This window comes from Bactrocera tryoni, chromosome 3 (genome assembly GCF_016617805.1).
Source record: "Bactrocera tryoni isolate S06 chromosome 3, CSIRO_BtryS06_freeze2, whole genome shotgun sequence".
Classification (NCBI taxonomy): Eukaryota; Metazoa; Arthropoda; class Insecta; order Diptera; family Tephritidae; genus Bactrocera; species Bactrocera tryoni.
In genome coordinates, this window is record NC_052501.1 from 75,522,322 (window position 1) to 75,539,381 (window position 17,060).

General features: G+C 37.8%; 2 protein-coding genes across 2 annotated transcripts; one reads left to right on the forward strand and one right to left on the reverse strand.

Annotated features, from left to right (window-relative positions):
- Window positions 1-296: 296 nt before the first annotated feature.
- Window positions 297-13,159, reverse strand: LOC120770372 (Golgi-specific brefeldin A-resistance guanine nucleotide exchange factor 1). Its single transcript, XM_040097789.1, has 10 exons — window positions 12,775-13,159; window positions 12,482-12,680; window positions 11,292-12,418; window positions 10,256-11,230; window positions 9,983-10,191; window positions 9,689-9,915; window positions 6,273-7,569; window positions 5,116-6,209; window positions 1,903-2,120; window positions 297-1,840 (listed from the first exon to the last, which is right to left on the reverse strand). Exons 1-10 carry the CDS (start codon window positions 12,874-12,876, stop codon window positions 716-718), a joined length of 6,573 nt encoding a protein of 2,190 aa, XP_039953723.1. The 5' UTR covers window positions 12,877-13,159; the 3' UTR covers window positions 297-715.
- Window positions 13,160-13,702: 543 nt separating this feature from the next.
- LOC120771732 (protein HID1) lies at window positions 13,703-16,926 on the forward strand. The gene is made up of 2 exons (XM_040099892.1): window positions 13,703-15,235; window positions 15,290-16,926. The coding sequence occupies exons 1-2, from the start codon at window positions 13,894-13,896 to the stop codon at window positions 16,570-16,572; spliced, it is 2,625 nt and encodes an 874-aa protein (XP_039955826.1). The 5' UTR covers window positions 13,703-13,893; the 3' UTR covers window positions 16,573-16,926.
- The last annotated feature ends 134 nt before the right edge of the window (window positions 16,927-17,060 follow it).

Consider the following 17,060-nt stretch of genomic DNA (forward strand, 5'->3'; position numbering starts at 1 on the left):
ATATGTATATATGCGCAAACTTGCCACGCCCTGCTACTGCTGATGTTTAAATATATTTTCCTTACGTTTCTGCTGCATAATAGACAAGGAAAGCTTGTTGTTGCCATTTTTACTAAACATTCAACTATTAAAAAATAACACGCAATATTTTATAGAAAAAGGTGTGTGTGTGTTTAAAACCAACAATTACGGAATGTAAATTTAAAATTTACAAAAAAAATAAATCAATTTGCAATTTGTGTATAAATATTTGTATTATATATATAGATAAAATTTGAAAAAAAAATTATTTTGACACTGAATAAAAATAGTTGCATAATTATTTTTATTTAGCGCAATTTTCAAAAAATTTTTCTTGCACACATTGGCTATGCAATTGCAACAATGTTTTTGTTTATTTTTTTTTTTCATAACACAAACCATAACCAATCACATTCCTTTTAGGCCACTCTTCTACTTAAGGAAGTAACACATAACTGTAAATGTGCTTAAAAAATAACGAGAAATTTTGAATTTCGAATTTTTGCATTTGCAACAACTTTTCATTATAAAAGATGTTTCACTTTGCATTTTGCAACCACACACACGCGCTATATTTTGCACAACACTGTAGCACTGTGCATGGAGTGGTGTGCATGTCGTTTGTTACTTATTTATATATGCTTGTATATGTATATATGTAATACGTTAACTGTAATTAACTGTTAGACGCAACCTATGGCTGGCCATAGAGCATTTCCGAGCCGGGCGGTATTGAGCTGGGATCTACGCTGGCATTAAAGTAGCTCGCTGGTGAAGCGAAGACATTTGTCAACGCTGTTGGGGCTGCTGTCAGCTCCGGGTGTCGACCAGTGGTCGGTGTTGATAAGTTATAGGGATTTTTCAGATACTCTTGATAGATGTCGTTTTCGCCGCTTTGTTGTTGTTGTTGCAGCGTTGGGTATTGCATAGCAATATTCGATGCGTAGCTCGAGACGATGGCAGGATTGTTTTGTTGTTGTAGCATTGGTGGCGGTTGTTGTTGTAGCATTGGTGGCGGTTGTTGTTGTTGTTGGTGCGTTTGCCTGCTGCTTTGCATGGCGATGTAGGGAGCACTGGTGTAGTAGGGATGTTGTTGGGTGGGTATTGGCACATTATCGGACACCGGCGCATCTATAGCGGACTGCTGATGTTGTTGTTGTTGTTGCTGCGGTTGCTGTTGCACGTTCGCCTGCACGGTTGCTGCGTGTATGGCGCTATGCTGCTGCCCATCAAGCGCATGTTGATTGTATAAAGCGTGCTGTTGTTGTTGTTGTTGTAGCAAGAGTTGTTGGTACTGCTGCTGCGTGGCCGCGGCCTGAGCGGCAATGTAATCTGCATACTGCTGTTGCTGTTGCAATTGCTTCTCATGACTCTCTTGTTGTTGTTGTTGTTGTTGCAACAATTGCGTGTTCGCCTCGGCAGCCGCTGGTGGCGTTTCCGGCAACTCAATAGCGTACGAATAACTGCTGTAGATATTATTTTGCACCGTGTTGTTGACAACGATCGCCGGTTGCGGCTGTGTTGCCGCCGACGACGACGTGTTCGATGCATGCTGCGTTTGTTCGACAGCTGTTGGGGCGCTCACCAGCGACAACTGTGCTGTGTCATGCACTAAATCAGGTAAACTGGTAGGCGCAGTGACGCCAGCTGCGGCAGGCAAAGCTGTCTCCGACACGCTTTGTGGCACAATGCTGGGCACTGGACGCACCAGCAGTGGCGTGTCATCCAACAACAACAGCGGATTGGTTGTGATTGGCGAAGCGGCCAATGAGTGACGCGGTGATGCGGCCTCCAAAGTGTGACGCTGAACGCTGCTCAACTGTAATTTGTAGGTTATTTTAATATTATCAAAATCCGGCATTTTTTTCCTTTGGCACTTACTTGCTCGGCGGAGTGTGGTCGTTGCGCGTAAGTGGCTTCCACTGCACCTGCGGACGCATACGTGGCTGTTGCGGTGACTGGCAGCACCAATGGTGTGGGCGGCAACAGCACCGGTTGCGAGTCTGCTGGTTTTATTGCCGAAATGCTGTTTGGTGCGCTGGCGGTGTCGGATGTTGCGGATGCTGCATTGGTCATAGACATCACTTGAGCGCGCTTATCTGAAAGCATAAACAACAAGGAGGTGTGTGTGATTGGAAACATCTATAACAAAAGTTATAAGGAATGTTTGTAAACAAAACAATGAATGAAAATATAACAACAATAAACTGAGGTCGCTATTAGTGTTGCAGTCATCTGAGTAAAACAAATATTTCGACAAGTGACTTATCATAACCTCAAATTCTGCATTTATAAACGAACAAGTAAGGTTGTTGTTGTTGTTGTAGCGACGGAAAACATTCCTTAAGTAATTTCGAGGAATGGCGCCGAGTTAACTGCCCTTGGTCGCATTAAAATCAGGGTCCGTTCCGGTTATTTAGGCCCCGACTGCCGTGGGAACGGTTCTTGTTGTTGTTGTAACGAGAACCTAGCCACCGTTAGGATGGGAAGGATTAGATAAGTTGTCATCGACGTCATCCAACGGTAGGCCCAGGAAACGTACTGTTTTGATGGGGTCGGACCAAAGGGTGAAGGGTTAGCAGGGCATGCAAGGAGGTAGCTAGTGTCATGCGGGGACTCATTGCACGTTGGACATATGTTTTATATGTGAGGGTCTTTTCTGAGTAAATAGAAGTTTAACCTGCCACAGTATCCAGAACGAAGCTGCGCAATCTCGTTTCTCGCGGCAGCTCGAGTTCTTCGTCTGCAATGGGATGTGGTTTGACTTCAAATACGAGAAGGAGTCGTTGAAGCTGTTAATGGCTCCACTGTGAACGGCGGTCAGTGCATGTATTACGTCCGAAGTCTGGTCGACGTTTTGTTTTTTGTCGACGTAGTTGAGGAAGGACCTCTTGATACTCGTAGGAGGCGGTTCCGCTCCGCTCTTAACGTTACTGACAGTCGGAATCTTAACGCCATGGACTGCAATATTAAGGTCCAGCCTGTACCCCTCCGTCCAGTTTGTGAATATGCCACCGACGTCATTATCGTGCAATCATCAGCGTACGAGGTGACAGAAACTCCCTCAGGCGGTTGCGGGAGTTTCGAGATGTAGAAGTTAAACAGTAAAGGGAAGAGGAAACCATCCTACACAACTCCCTGTTTAGTTCTCCTCAATTTTGGAGTTTTTACTTCAAAATAATACGGAAGATTGACGATCGCTCAAGTAGTTCATAGTCCACCTCTTCAGTCCTAGACGGACGTAGATTTTTCGACATCTTAAAGAAGCATTGTGTGATTGACTGTGTCAAAAGCTTTTTACAAGTCCAACGCTACGAGGATCGTCCTTTCGCAGGGTGATTTCTGGTTAAGGCCATAAACTAGCTGGGCGTTTATGACGCTAAATGTTGTGGTGGGGATGTGCACTGTTCGGAAGCCATACTGGTGGTTCGCTAGGCTCAGGTGGTGCGTAAAGGTCGGGAGTAGCAAGGTCTCAAGTGTCTTCACTACTGGGGAGAGGAGAGTTATCGGACGATAGGACTCGCTTTTGTTGGCGAGTATCCCCGGTTCAGTAGTGGTGCCACTCTTCCGATTTTCAACACATCGGGTATTTAGGGGTGATCAGCGACAGGTTGAGTACCTTGGTGAAGCAGCTAACTTACTATTTTCGGAGATCTAACTCCGATCGGTAAGTTTTTTAGTCGTGGTAATGGTCAACAAGTAGGGTCATCGCAGCGGCTTTCAACAAAACACGTTGCAAACAAGCTTTTAGGAAATGTTACTGTACCAACGACTACCAGACTACTACAAGATTAACGTTCCCACGTCAATCAGATCTAAGTAACCGGAACGGAACCGGCTTTTTTATTAGTCCAAGGACTGTCAACTCGGCAGAATTCTGCCGCTCTAACATTCTGCTCATCTAAGCATTTAACATAACCTCAAAATCGAAAAATGTTATAACCCGTGAAAAAACATAAACTTGTGGATTAGTAAAACAGTAAAGGAAAGCTTTTGCAAAATTATTTCTGGAAAAGCATTAAAATATACATAAAACGTAACAAAAAACAAAAACAGAAGGAAATGGAAAAATTAAAAACATTTGTAAAGAAAGAAATAAAAAAATGTAAAAAAAAATAATGAAAAATTAAAAACAAAAACATAGAAAAATAAATAAATAAAAATATAAATTTAAAAAATAAATAAGTAAAAATAAAAACAACAAAACAAAAAAATACAAACAAAAATATATAATATATAAAATATAAATATAAAAATGAGCCTGAGTAAAAAAATAATAATTAAAAATAATAATAATAATTAAAACTATAAAAAAAAAATTAAAAAAAAATTAAAAAAAAACATATAAAGTAAATAAAAAAAATAAATAAAAATAAAAATAAAAAAATATAAAAAATAAAAATAAAAAAATAAAAAATATAAAAAAAAGTGAAAATATATAAAAAAATAAAAAATAAAAAAATAAAATAAAAAAAAATTAAAAAAAAAAAATAAAAAAATAAAATATAAAAAAATAAAAATAAAAAAGAAATAAATAAAAAATGAAAAAATTATTAAAAAAACAAAAACAAAATTAATAAAAATAGAAATAAATAAAAAAATAAAAAAAACTAAAAAAAATAAAATAAAAAATAAAAAAACTAAAAAAAAAAAAAACTAAAAATAAAAACAAAAAAAAAATTAATAACTAAAATAATTTCCTCTTTTAACTAGTTTTCAAAACTAAATACTGTTAGCGATAGAAAATTTAGTTATCTGCTGGTTTTTGCGCGAATTTTGAATTAATCCAATGGCACTTGGCGTTTGAGTTTCCATAATTTTCTTAGTTTCCTCGGCGCTGAGCTCGTGGCAACTTTCGCATTCGTTTGCAATGGAAAAGCGCTTTCTGGTCGAAGCACTTGCTCTACTACTTTATGGAGCTCAGGGCAGTTATGGGCCAAGTCAGCGCGCAATAAATTTATTTGGTTGCAATTTTCATAATGAAAATCCATATTTTCTTTAAAAGTAAATTAATTGTATAAAAACAAAAGCTTAAAATATTAAATAACGAACAAAAGCACACACTAATGCACACACGCAACAACGCCGACTTACCTTCATCGTGAAACAGCTCCTCCTTGATGTTGGGCAGAAATTCGCCTATGCGCTGCCACGTCAAGTCCCACAGCGGCAGCTGCAGCGTGCCGTCATCATTGTGGAAGACGCGCACCGAATGCATCACCAACAACATATTCTTCAGTATTTCCTGCATCTGTTCGGACAGCATATCGGAGCCGACTTTCATGAATCTCTCAATATAATCCAGTATATCGATCCACAGCTCGTTGAAGGCCGTGCCCAATTCAATTAACGGTGTTAGATGGTGCAAGAACACCTTCGACATAATGGTGGCGGTGCGTATGCGCGACTCCTCCAGCAGCACGATTTCCAAATGCGCCACCGAAGCGCTTTCCGGCAACAATTCGTTGAGTAGCGGGAATAGAACTTGTTGGAAGCACGACGCCCATTCGGCGCCCGACAATGTCTGCAAATCGTGCACTAGCAGCGCGCGCTGCTGCAGACACGATATGGCGTAGGTGCGCACCTCACGACGCCGATCCATGGCGAGCCGCGCAATGCCCTGCAACAGTGGACACCAGCCTTGCGCCCACAGCGCCGAGCACTGTGGCACCGCGCACTCCTCCTCGGCCCACCAACGAAAGATTTGCGCTGTGCGCGTATACAGCGTGTACATGAGGTCAATCAATTGTATGGAGAGCGTTTCGTAGCGTTGACGCAAGTCCTCCTCCTTAGCGTCGCCGCCACGTTGCTCATGCGCGTAGTAATCAGCTGCCGCATTGGATTTACGCTGTGCATCGCGTTCATTACGCTTGCCGGCCGCTTTGCGACGTTGCGCAGCCGTAGTGTTGGCCGTCTGCCTTGCCGAGAGCTCAGCGGCGAATTTTCGGCGTTGCGTTATGCCACCATCGCGGCAACACTCGACAAAGGTGCGTATGCAACGCACGCACGACTCGAAGTTGTAGGGTGTAATGTGTGCGACATTGCGCACGATGAACGCCAGTGAGTCCCAGCATTTGAAGAGCGCGATGGGCGAGTGTTCGCCCAATTTGCAATTGTAGATGAGCGGTGTGGCTGACGGTGTGGCTGCAAACGAATTCGCCGCATTCGCCGTAGGCGGTGATTGTGGACTGTGGAACAAAGTAGAAATTAGCAAATTTTATAAAGCAAATAGTTACAGTTATAGCTATTACCGCGATTGCGTAGACAAATCACTATCCTTATTCACCAAAATCCAATTCTCGGCCGTCGGACTCGACGGATACGGACTGCTCGTGTTCGACTGTGCTTGCTGTTGCTGCTGTTTGCTTTGTTGTTGCGCTGGCTGCTGCTGCGATTTAACGCTCGCATCTGTGTCCGATATATAACCGCGATCGGGCAAACCGGAATCCTCTTCGCTGCTCAAAGTGCCCTCAGAATTGGCACCGCCGCCCAACTCAACCGCCAGCTGCGGCAATATAATGTCCACATACTCGGGTGGCACAGCGCCGGCGCCGACACATTCCAATATCGTGAAAATTATTTGCCAATCCTGTTCGGAGTGTATATTTTGTGCCGACGTCTTGAGCAGCTCGTAAACGCCGGTGGAAATTTGTCGAGAAATGCGTAAAATAACGGGAGATTTCAGCGTGAGCAACATTTTCAGTGATTGCAACACAATCGGACAGAGCTCTTCGTTGCGCATCAAGTAAATGGCCAACTTCAGCACAGCCACAATGCTGCGATTGAGCAAATATTCATAGTTGAAGGTGGTGGCACCGATTAGCAGCAAATAGATGCGGTCGCGCACATCCGGCCACAAATGCACCATGCGATCACGATTCTGTATGACTATTTTCACGAGCAACTCCATCCAGAAGACAACAACATCCTCGGCGTACGGTGTGCCGTCGTCGTACTTGGGCGCAGTCGGTGGCTTGATAAGCGCCAAGATGTTACGCAGCAATTCTTGTAGCGATTCCAACTGCACGAATTTCGATTCTTGTATCATTTGATCTAGTTGGCATTCTTTGATGCATTTCTTGCCCAATTTGATGAACTCTTGCTCTTCGTAAGTCGGTTCGCGTTGCCCCTCCGAGGAGAGATACGAGTAGAGGCTGGAGAAGAGGCTGGCCTCTTGCTTCTGGCTCGGTTTCTCCAATTTCAGCTGTGTTTTGCCGCTCTCCTCGCAGAAGTCCTCCACTTCGATTAGTGATTTCGGCAGTAATTTCAAACGGAATAATTGCAGGAATAACTCGAGTATGTGTTTCCAACCTTCGCGCAAGCAATCGCCATAGTCGTGCACCAAAGCGAAGACTGTACGCATGGCCGCCTGCGCTTTTGCATTGAAGCCGAAGCTAACCGATTGGGTGAGCTCGTTATTGGCGACGGTGGGCGCCTCCGGCTGTGACAAATTCGAAAGTGTGGTGAATTTGCAAAGGGTGAGTATGAGCGCATCGAAATTGGCGTGCAGATTGTAGTGAGCGGCAATGCCAGCGCATTTGGTGAAGCCTAGAAGAAAGAAAAGAGTGGGAATTATTTAAATTATTTTTTAAAAAATATATTTACATATATTGTATTTAATAAAAAAAGTATGATAATAAACTAAGACTTAAAAAAATAGTTTAAATAAGAAAAGTACATATATTTAAGTGGAAAAATAAAAAATAAAACAATTTAGGATATTAAAAAAATATTTTAATGAAAAAAATAAAACAAAAGCAAAAAAAAACAATTTAGGATATTAAAAAAAAATTTTAAAGAAAAAGAATTAAAAAAAAATAAAAAAACAATTTAAGATATAAAAAAACAATTTTAATGAAAAAGAAATAAAAAAAAATTTAATGAAACAGAATTAAAAAAAAAATAAAAAAAAAAAAAAAAATTTAAATATTTTAAAAAAAATATTAAATAAAAAAAAAAATTAAATTAAAAAAATAAATGAAAAATAAAAAAAAAAAAAAAACAATTTAGGATATTAAAAAAAATTTTAATGAAAAAGAATTAAAAAAAAAAAAACATATTTTAATGAAAAAAAAATAAATAAAAAAAAAAAATAAAAAAAAAACAATTTAAGATATTAAAAAATTTGAATGAAAAAAAATTAAAACATGCATATTTTTATGAAAAATTTTTGAAAATATTAAAAAAAATATGAAAATATTAAAAAAATATATATGTATATATTTTTGTATGGAAATATTAAATGTGAATGGTAAAACAAAACTATTGGATACATATAAAAAATTAGAAAATTAAACAAAAATATTTTTTTAATGAAAATCTAAAAAATACACGTAGTTTATTTTTAAATGAAAATATTTAAAAAAAAAATTAATATTTATAAGCATATTAATGAAAATATATACATTTTTTATGAAAAATTAAAAAACAATACAGTTATTATGGCAAATCAAATTAAAAAAATTTAAATATTAAAATGAAAATATTTTTATGAAAATATTAAAAAAATTAAAAAAATATTTTATGAAAATATTAAAAAAATAGAAAAATATAAAAATATATTTTTTTTGAAAATATTGAAAAAATATTTTTTATGAAAATATTAAAAAAATTTATAAAAATTTAAAAATATTTTTTTTTATGAAAATATTACAAAAAATATGTTTTCTTTTATTCAAAATATGTTTTTGTATACAACTCTTTTTAACATAAAACGCTTATTTTTGTTTAAAAAATTGTGTTACATAACTTTTTTGTGAAAAAAATTGCATAAACAAATTTAACGTTAATTTAAAAACTAATTTTACAAAAAGTAACTTAAATAAAAATATTTAATTAGATAATAATATTAACAGTTTTATAAAATATTTACTGCTAATTTTTTTATTTATAGTAAATATTGGAAATAAAGCTTCAAAAAATGTTATTAAGAAAAAATTAATTTTTAATTAAAAAGATTCAATAAAATAAATTTAATAAAAATTTAAGCTATTCAAAAGATAACTTTAAAGAATTTAACATTTATTCAAAATATATGTTTTGTTTAAAACAACAGTAATGAACGACTTGCGATTAAAAAAAATTTCCTTAACAAAAAATAAAAATTTTACAAAAAAAAACTTTTTACAAAATATTTTATTAATAAAATCAAGAAATTTGGAAAGAATTTTTTTTTAAAAAATCCTTTGTTATGAAAAAGTATTTTTTTAATTAAAAATTTTATTTAAAAAAATTATATAAAATTATTTTTTTTTTTCATTAAAAAAAATGTTATTAATAATAAATAATTTGATATAAAAAATATACATTAATAAGAAAATATTGTAATAAAATATATATTTTAATAAAAATTATTAAAAATTTTATATAAGAAAAATAACTTTATAAAATAAAAATAAAAAATATTTTTATATTAAAAAAATTATTTTTTAATGAATTTTTTTTTGTTTTTATATTAAAAAAAAATTTTTATAAAAAAAAATATACATCAATAACAATAAAAATATTTTTATATAAAATTAATATTTATATTTTTATATAAAAAAATATACATCAATAACAATAAAAATATTTTTATAAAAAATATACGTCAAAAACAAAAAAAAGTTCATTAAAAAAATAATTTTAATAAAGAAAAATCATTTAAAAAAAAAAGATGCCGACTCACCACTCAGTATGCGTTGATAACCATTTTCGGAGCTCTTGTCAAACATAAAGCTGAGTGCACTCAACGAAGCACCCCATAACAAATTGAACACCTCCAAATCGTAGGCTGCATCCTGCACGTATTTATAGCCGCCATCTGGGCCCAAACCACGACGCAATAGCACCTTCCACAAGTAGTTCTCACGCACCAGACCCGTTTGCTCAGCGGGCATGACAATTTCTTCATTTCTGCGCAATAAAAATGGTTGGAATAAACAGAAATTCAACAAAATAAATAACAACAAAAAACCCTTACTTGATTGCATTGAAGACGTTTGAAAGCATCTCCTGATCAAAGTCCACGCCACCATTCAAGCCACGCAGATTCTTGAGAAAGTCCTCCTGTGTCATGGGCACATTCAAACGCTTCGCATTCAAATTATGCTGATCCATATTCAACATAATGATGGCATAAGCCAAGCTAAAAGCAGCATCCGTATTGGCGAATGGCGCATTATTTTGCTTCTGCAAGTAAATTGAAAGGAATTAATATAATTTTAATTAGCTAGCGTAAGTGGGACACACGCACATGCCAGTGATCGGCAAAATGTTCGAGTACGAGAAATATGAGCGGCGCCTCGCCCGGCAAACGGAAAGTCTCCAAGTACAAACGCAACGCTTGATCCACGCGCAAGCCGGCAAAATCGAAGGAGTCGACGAAATTCATCAAAATCTTCGAATCCACATTCTTCTTCTTCGATATGTACTCGCCAATCATCTTTTTGTCTAAGCCGGGATTTTCGCGCAAGAACAAGGCCACCTCCATGGGATCCAATTGCGCGCTGAGTATGCCGTGTTCCTGTAAATACAGTATGCCCTTATCGGGACGTTGATTAAACAACTCGGTGCCCTGTGTGAGCACACGCTTCTTCTGCTTCACATTAGCCAGGTATTCGCGTGTCAAACCGGCATTAGCTATGCCACCGGCGCCGAGGCGTAAACGCGATGAGCTATTAATGAATTTGGAGATATTTTCCACAACCGATTTGTTGTCTTCATTGTTGCTATCGATAATTATGCCCTCCAACTCGGAGTTATGACGTGAGTGACGACCGGTGGTTGTTACTGCGCTTGCGCTTGTGCTGCCATCTTCGTTATTGACGAGCTTTGAGGCTATGCAATTCTGCTCAATATTCTCAATAACCGATGACAGCGTGTCTAGCGAGATGATGTGTGTGCTGTAGACAGCATTGGTAGCGGACAGTGTGTATTTGGAGAGCAAGTTAACCAGGCCCTCAAACAGATCGGTGCAGTATAAATCGCAATCGTAATTAATATAGAGTTCGGAGACGAAGCCTGGTATGCGCCACAATTGTAGCAGATTGTCGAGTGCCAGCTCGCGCATTTCATAAGGCGTTTTTGGACTGTCGCTCGCAATAATCTCGGATAGTCGCTTGAGATAAGCTTCCAGCTGGAATTTCAAGTGGCCGCGCAGCGATTCGAAGAGCAGAAAGCAAAGCTGCAAATCGGCGGCGAAAATTGTGAGACGCTCGGAGTTCATTAACTGTGAAGAAATAATAAAAAAAATAGTAAACACTAAATTTTTATATATTTAGTTGACTTACAGCGAAAAGATTTCTGCACAAGTCATCCTTCACCAACTCCAGCAAAGTATCGTATTTACCGATGTTATCGGCGCCCACTTTGAACGCCACCGTAAGCAAACTCAAACCCATATGTATCATGGTATCGGTATTTTGTTTGTCCAATGGATTGCACAGCAGTATGAGAAAACGGAATAGTTCCTGTATGCATGGCAAGCCATAAGGCAGCAGCGATGCCGTGCCCTCCGAGCCATCAAGCGAATTTTGTTGTGTGAAACGCACGCCAACTGAATTTATATACTCACTGCTGCCGCCACTATTCGACTGCAAGCAGTTCTCTTCACCTTCTACCAGCGTTGTTGATGTTAAGCTGGCGCCAGCATCAGCGACCGGCTGTTCGGCAGCATTTAATGATTGTGTTTGTGCAGCGCCTTCAACGACGTCTGCCTGCTCTTCACAATGCTCGACATTTATAGACGGCTCTGTTGTTGCCGTGGTGCCATCAGCATCAACAATGCCTTGTGTTGTTGTTGGCGTTTGTGTAATTTTTCCCTGCATATCGAGTATATTGCCCGCCGGTGTTGCTGGCGTTGTGGCTAAGGGTAGCGCTTTCGTGTGTGGCACCTGTAAATGTGGAGTTTGTGGATCTATACCAGCAGTGGCTGATAATTTACGTTCCGAGTCGGGTTTTGTATTTTCGCTACCACTTCTTGATAGTGTATTGGCAGCTGTTGGCGGCTGACCACTTTTGGATATTTTCTTGCGTTGTTTATTTTTATTCTGATCCATTGAGGTGGCTATCATTTGGAATTTGCGCAATACATTTGCCGTATTACGATCTTCGGAGAATTGTGGTAGACGCATGAAGAGTAGATAAACCATATCTTTGAGCGCTTTTTTAGCATAGCGTCGCAAAAGTTCATTGAGTCGCGGTTCAAAGCAAATTTTAAAGCAACTGAGCATTACTTCGCACACTGCCTCGTTACTCAGCACCGAACCCTCGGGTGAACGCATAAGTGTGTGCAACACTTCAACGACACAAAAGAGTGTAACACCATCTGAAGACTGATCGGTTCCCATAAAGCGTGCATGCGTGACGGCATCAACGATATTCTCTACAGTTACAGCGAGATTGGTTGAGGTGGGGTCTGGATGTATTAAAACAAAACATATTAGTGGCAATAGCTATTTGTATAATAAAACATGCGTACCGATTAAGCCGGATGAAAGAAATTCATTGATTGCCTCTAGCGCCAGACTAGTGACAGCGCCGGTAGTCTCGTCGGTACGTATTACTTCCAAGAATGGCGCCAGAAATATATTGGGCTCTATTAGTCTTAAATCTTCCACATTTTTTAATATTTCTTTAAGATTAACGAACATTTTCATTAAGCCATCCTTTTCTTCATCCTAAAGATAGTTGAAACGCACAAAAAAAAAAACACCATTGAAATTAAACATATGTTCGTTACATATATAGTATATACAAATGTTTCCTACTTACCACGTAAGCGGCGGAGTTCCAACGGGTGCCACGGCGCATGGCCGTCATAAGCGTGGACATCTGTTCGCGCACCACAAAGATTCCATTGCCGGGTAACGTCATTTTTACAGAATCTTTTATGAATTGCTTACGATTTTCTTCTCAGCCACGGAAATACCCGCAGTAGAAGTATAACACACACACAAACACACTTCCTCTTTAGCAATACAACTGGCGAGCCTATGAATCGTTGTGGATAATATAATTCGTTTTTTGCCTGCTGCTTTACAAAAATTGATGCTTATTTATTCTTGAACATTTTGTATATCTACAGAAAACTATTGATGAAAATATACAATTTTTCCACGCAGCCACGACAATTTTTACTCGATAGACAAATAAGTGATGACGTTTCGTTAAGAGTATTAAGTTGACAGCTGTTTATTGATGTATTGGTATTTGAAATGGCAATGCTAATATGAAGCAATGTTCTCACCACCAGCGGCATAGCTGGTATTTATTTTGAGCTATAAATTAAAAATTAAATATTGTGGGATAATTATTTGGATATAATTGGAATATGTTGATAAAATTTATTTGTTTAGCTTGTAAAGATTTAAGTTATTAATATTTTTATGAATATAAAAACAAATTTTCTCGAAAGATTGCAACTGTTATATTTACATATGTATGTTATTTTATGTTATGTCAGCACTTCAGGTCATGATGATTATAAGTGCATGAGTACAAAAATAGAGCCAATATTTTGCTGTTACTTTACTCTCTATATAACTTAACAAAAAAATTAAATAAATACAATTCTAACAAAAAAAATTTATTATCAACAAATTTTCGAAAATTTTATTCTACCAATTTGTATAAAATTATGCCTTCAGCTGCACTGACAGAGAAGTCTGGCAATATTCGGGGAAAAATGATAGATGAAAGCAGAATTTCATTTTCTACGTTGGAGTTTTTAATGAATTGTGAATATAAACGTGTGAAAAGTGAAAATATTTATAAAATATAGCTTTTTATTAATTAATTATTTCATTCCACGTCCCTACAAACATTTTCCCGTACGTCCTTTGACCAAACAGAGTCGCAGCTAAATTTTAAGGAGCGCTTTGGACACGCAATATGGGAAATTCTGACTCAAAATTAAACTTCCGCAAAGCTATCGTACAGCTCACGCAGAAAAACCAGAAAATTGATGACACTGACAATCAATTTTGGGACCAGTTTTGGTATGGACATCAAACAACGTTAGAAGACGTTTTTGCCTTGGTCACATCAGCAGAAATACGAAATATACGTAATGATAATCCGGCCAACTTGGCGACGTTGTGTTACAAGGCCGTTGAGAAGTTGGCCCTGGCAGTAGATAACAGTTGTCGTACGCATGTAGAACAGCAGTGTGTGTTAAATTGTGTGCGTCTATTAATACGAATTCTACCGTATATTTTTGAAGATGAAAAATGGCGTGAGTTTTTCTGGAGTAGTCTGCCTACGCGAAATACGCCCACATCTGCCGATGCAATTGAAGTATTACGTGAAAATTCGCCACGCCTTACTAGCACACAACCTGTGCCATTGGCACAATCTTTAATCAACGCTTTATGTGATTTGTTATTTTGTCCTGATTTCACTGTGACCGCTACACGTCGTGCAGGACCCGATAAGGCGGAGGAGTTGGCTAATATCGATAGTTGTGAATACATTTGGGAAGCTGGTGTGGGTTTTGCGCATTCACCACCGAAAAATGCCAACATGGAAAAACGGCGCACGGAAATTTTAAAACTTTTACTCACCTGTTTTTCGGAAACCATCTACAGTTTAACGGATGAACCTAACAGGTGGATCGCTTATTTTACCTCAGCCGATAATCGACATGCGCTACCACTCTTCACCTCACTGCTGAATACTGTGTGTGCTTACGATCCGGTCGGCTTGGGCGTACCCTATAATCATTTGCTATTTCAAGATACCACTGAACCGCTTGTGGAAGCTTGTCTGCAAATACTTATTGTAACATTGGATCACGACATGATAATACACCAACAGCAACAATTAGAGTTGCGACGCCAAATGCAAGGTCTAACAACAAACACAACTACACCGCCTGCAGCTAACTCTTACGATGACGGTTTCGGGGATAATTTGTTTATTAATTATTTATCGCGTGTACATCGCGATGAGGATTTCCATTTCATACTGAAAGGCATAACGCGTTTGCTTAACAACCCACTACTACAAAATTACCTACCAAACTCAACAAAACGCCTTCATTGTCATCAAGAGTTGCTTATACTATTCTGGAAAGTATGCGACTTTAACAAGAAATTCCTCTACTTTGTTTTAAAGAGCTCCGATGTTTTGGATATACTTATACCAATATTGTATCATTTGAACTATTCACGCGCAGATCAATCCCGCGTGGGCCTTATGCATATTGGTGTTTTTATACTATTACTACTCTCAGGTAAATTCATCTCCCTATTGGTTTAACAGTATATTAAATTCATTATAATTTTAGGTGAACGTAATTTTGGTGTACGCCTTAATAAACCTTACACCGCTACCGTACCCATGGATATACCAGTATTCACTGGCACCCACGCTGATCTTCTCATAACGGTTTTCCATAAGATTATTGCCACTGGTCATCAGCGTTTGCAACCGCTATTTGACTGTCTGCTCACCATACTGGTGAATGTATCGCCATATCTAAAGACTTTGTCTATGGTCGCTAGCGTTAAATTGTTGCATTTGTTAGAGGCTTTTAGCACGCCATGGTTTCTGCTGTCGGCGCCCAATAACCACCACTTAGTTTTCTTCTTATTGGAAATCTTCAATAATATAATCCAATATCAATTTGATGGTAATTCCAATTTAGTTTACACAATCATACGTAAACGACACGTATTTCATGCCATGGCAAATTTACCATCGGATATGGCTGGTATCGCGAAATGCTTAAGTGGACGTAAGGTCGGTAAGTTCAGCATACCGCCTGTGCCACACTCAAATGCATCAGCGCATCTCGCCACATTGAGTGGTGGTCGTCAATTAGATGTCGATGTCGATGACGAGGAATGTGAATCCGAGACTGAGTCTCACGATAAACAAAGCGATGCACAAGGCGAAGGAAATATATTGGCAGCATTACCCGCTGAACCGGGTACTTTAAAGACGTCTTTGCTGGAAACGCCTGCCATTAATCAAATGACAGAACGCGAGGCTGCTCATCCAAGCAACGAAGACTCACAAACGCCCACCGTCGATGGCACCTCGGACATTACACAGTTCGAGCAAACAGGCAATCGCACGCCAACTAGTCTAAATCGTAATGATATTGCGCGTCGCAGCAATACATCGCTCAATTCAACCGAAAGCAATTCCATACCGAAGGAGCATCAAACACGTCTCTCGGTGGCCACGCGCGGCAGCATACGTATGGTTCCGAATGCAACTGGTGATCACTGGACACCTACACCAGAATGGATTGTATCATGGCGTTCAAAATTACCTCTGCAAACTATTATGCGTTTGCTACAGGTGCTCGTACCACAGGTGGAGAAAATATGCATCGACAAGGGCTTAACTGATGAATCGGAAATATTAAAATTTTTACAACACGGTACACTTGTAGGTTTGCTACCGGTACCGCACCCAATACTGATTAGAAAATATCAGGCGAATGCTGGCACAACCGCCTGGTTTCGTACGTACATTTGGGGTGTCATATATTTGCGCAATGTAGGACCGTCTATATGGTATGACACGGATGTGAAACTTTTCGAAATTCAGCGGGTATAAATTGCATAAAAACTGACTATTTGCGAACGTCTATAACTATTTAAAGGTGCAATTGGCATAACAGCTGTTATTATTGTTTTGTTTATTTTGCAATCATTTATAAACTAGCATTCCAAAAATGCTTTGGCTACACGTAAGCGCCTATAGTAATTATTATTTATTAGTATTCTAACTATATTATGCCTGAAAGTTTTAAAAAATGTCCTTTTATATTTTAAGAAATTATTTTAAAGCTTTATAGTGTGTATTAAGTGTCTAATTAAATAATTCCTTAAAACTAAAGTTTGTATATAAGAGAAAATGACAATTTCGTTTAAGTTTATAATATTATTAAGCTGATAATATGAAAAAAAATCTAAGCTAGCGCTAGATGCGCTTTTAATTTATTTTATATTGTTTTTTTTTTTGTTTATTTACATTTGTTTAAAACAAAATTAAAGGATACAAAAAAAAAAAGAAATTTAAAAGTTAATTTAGAAAAATTATGT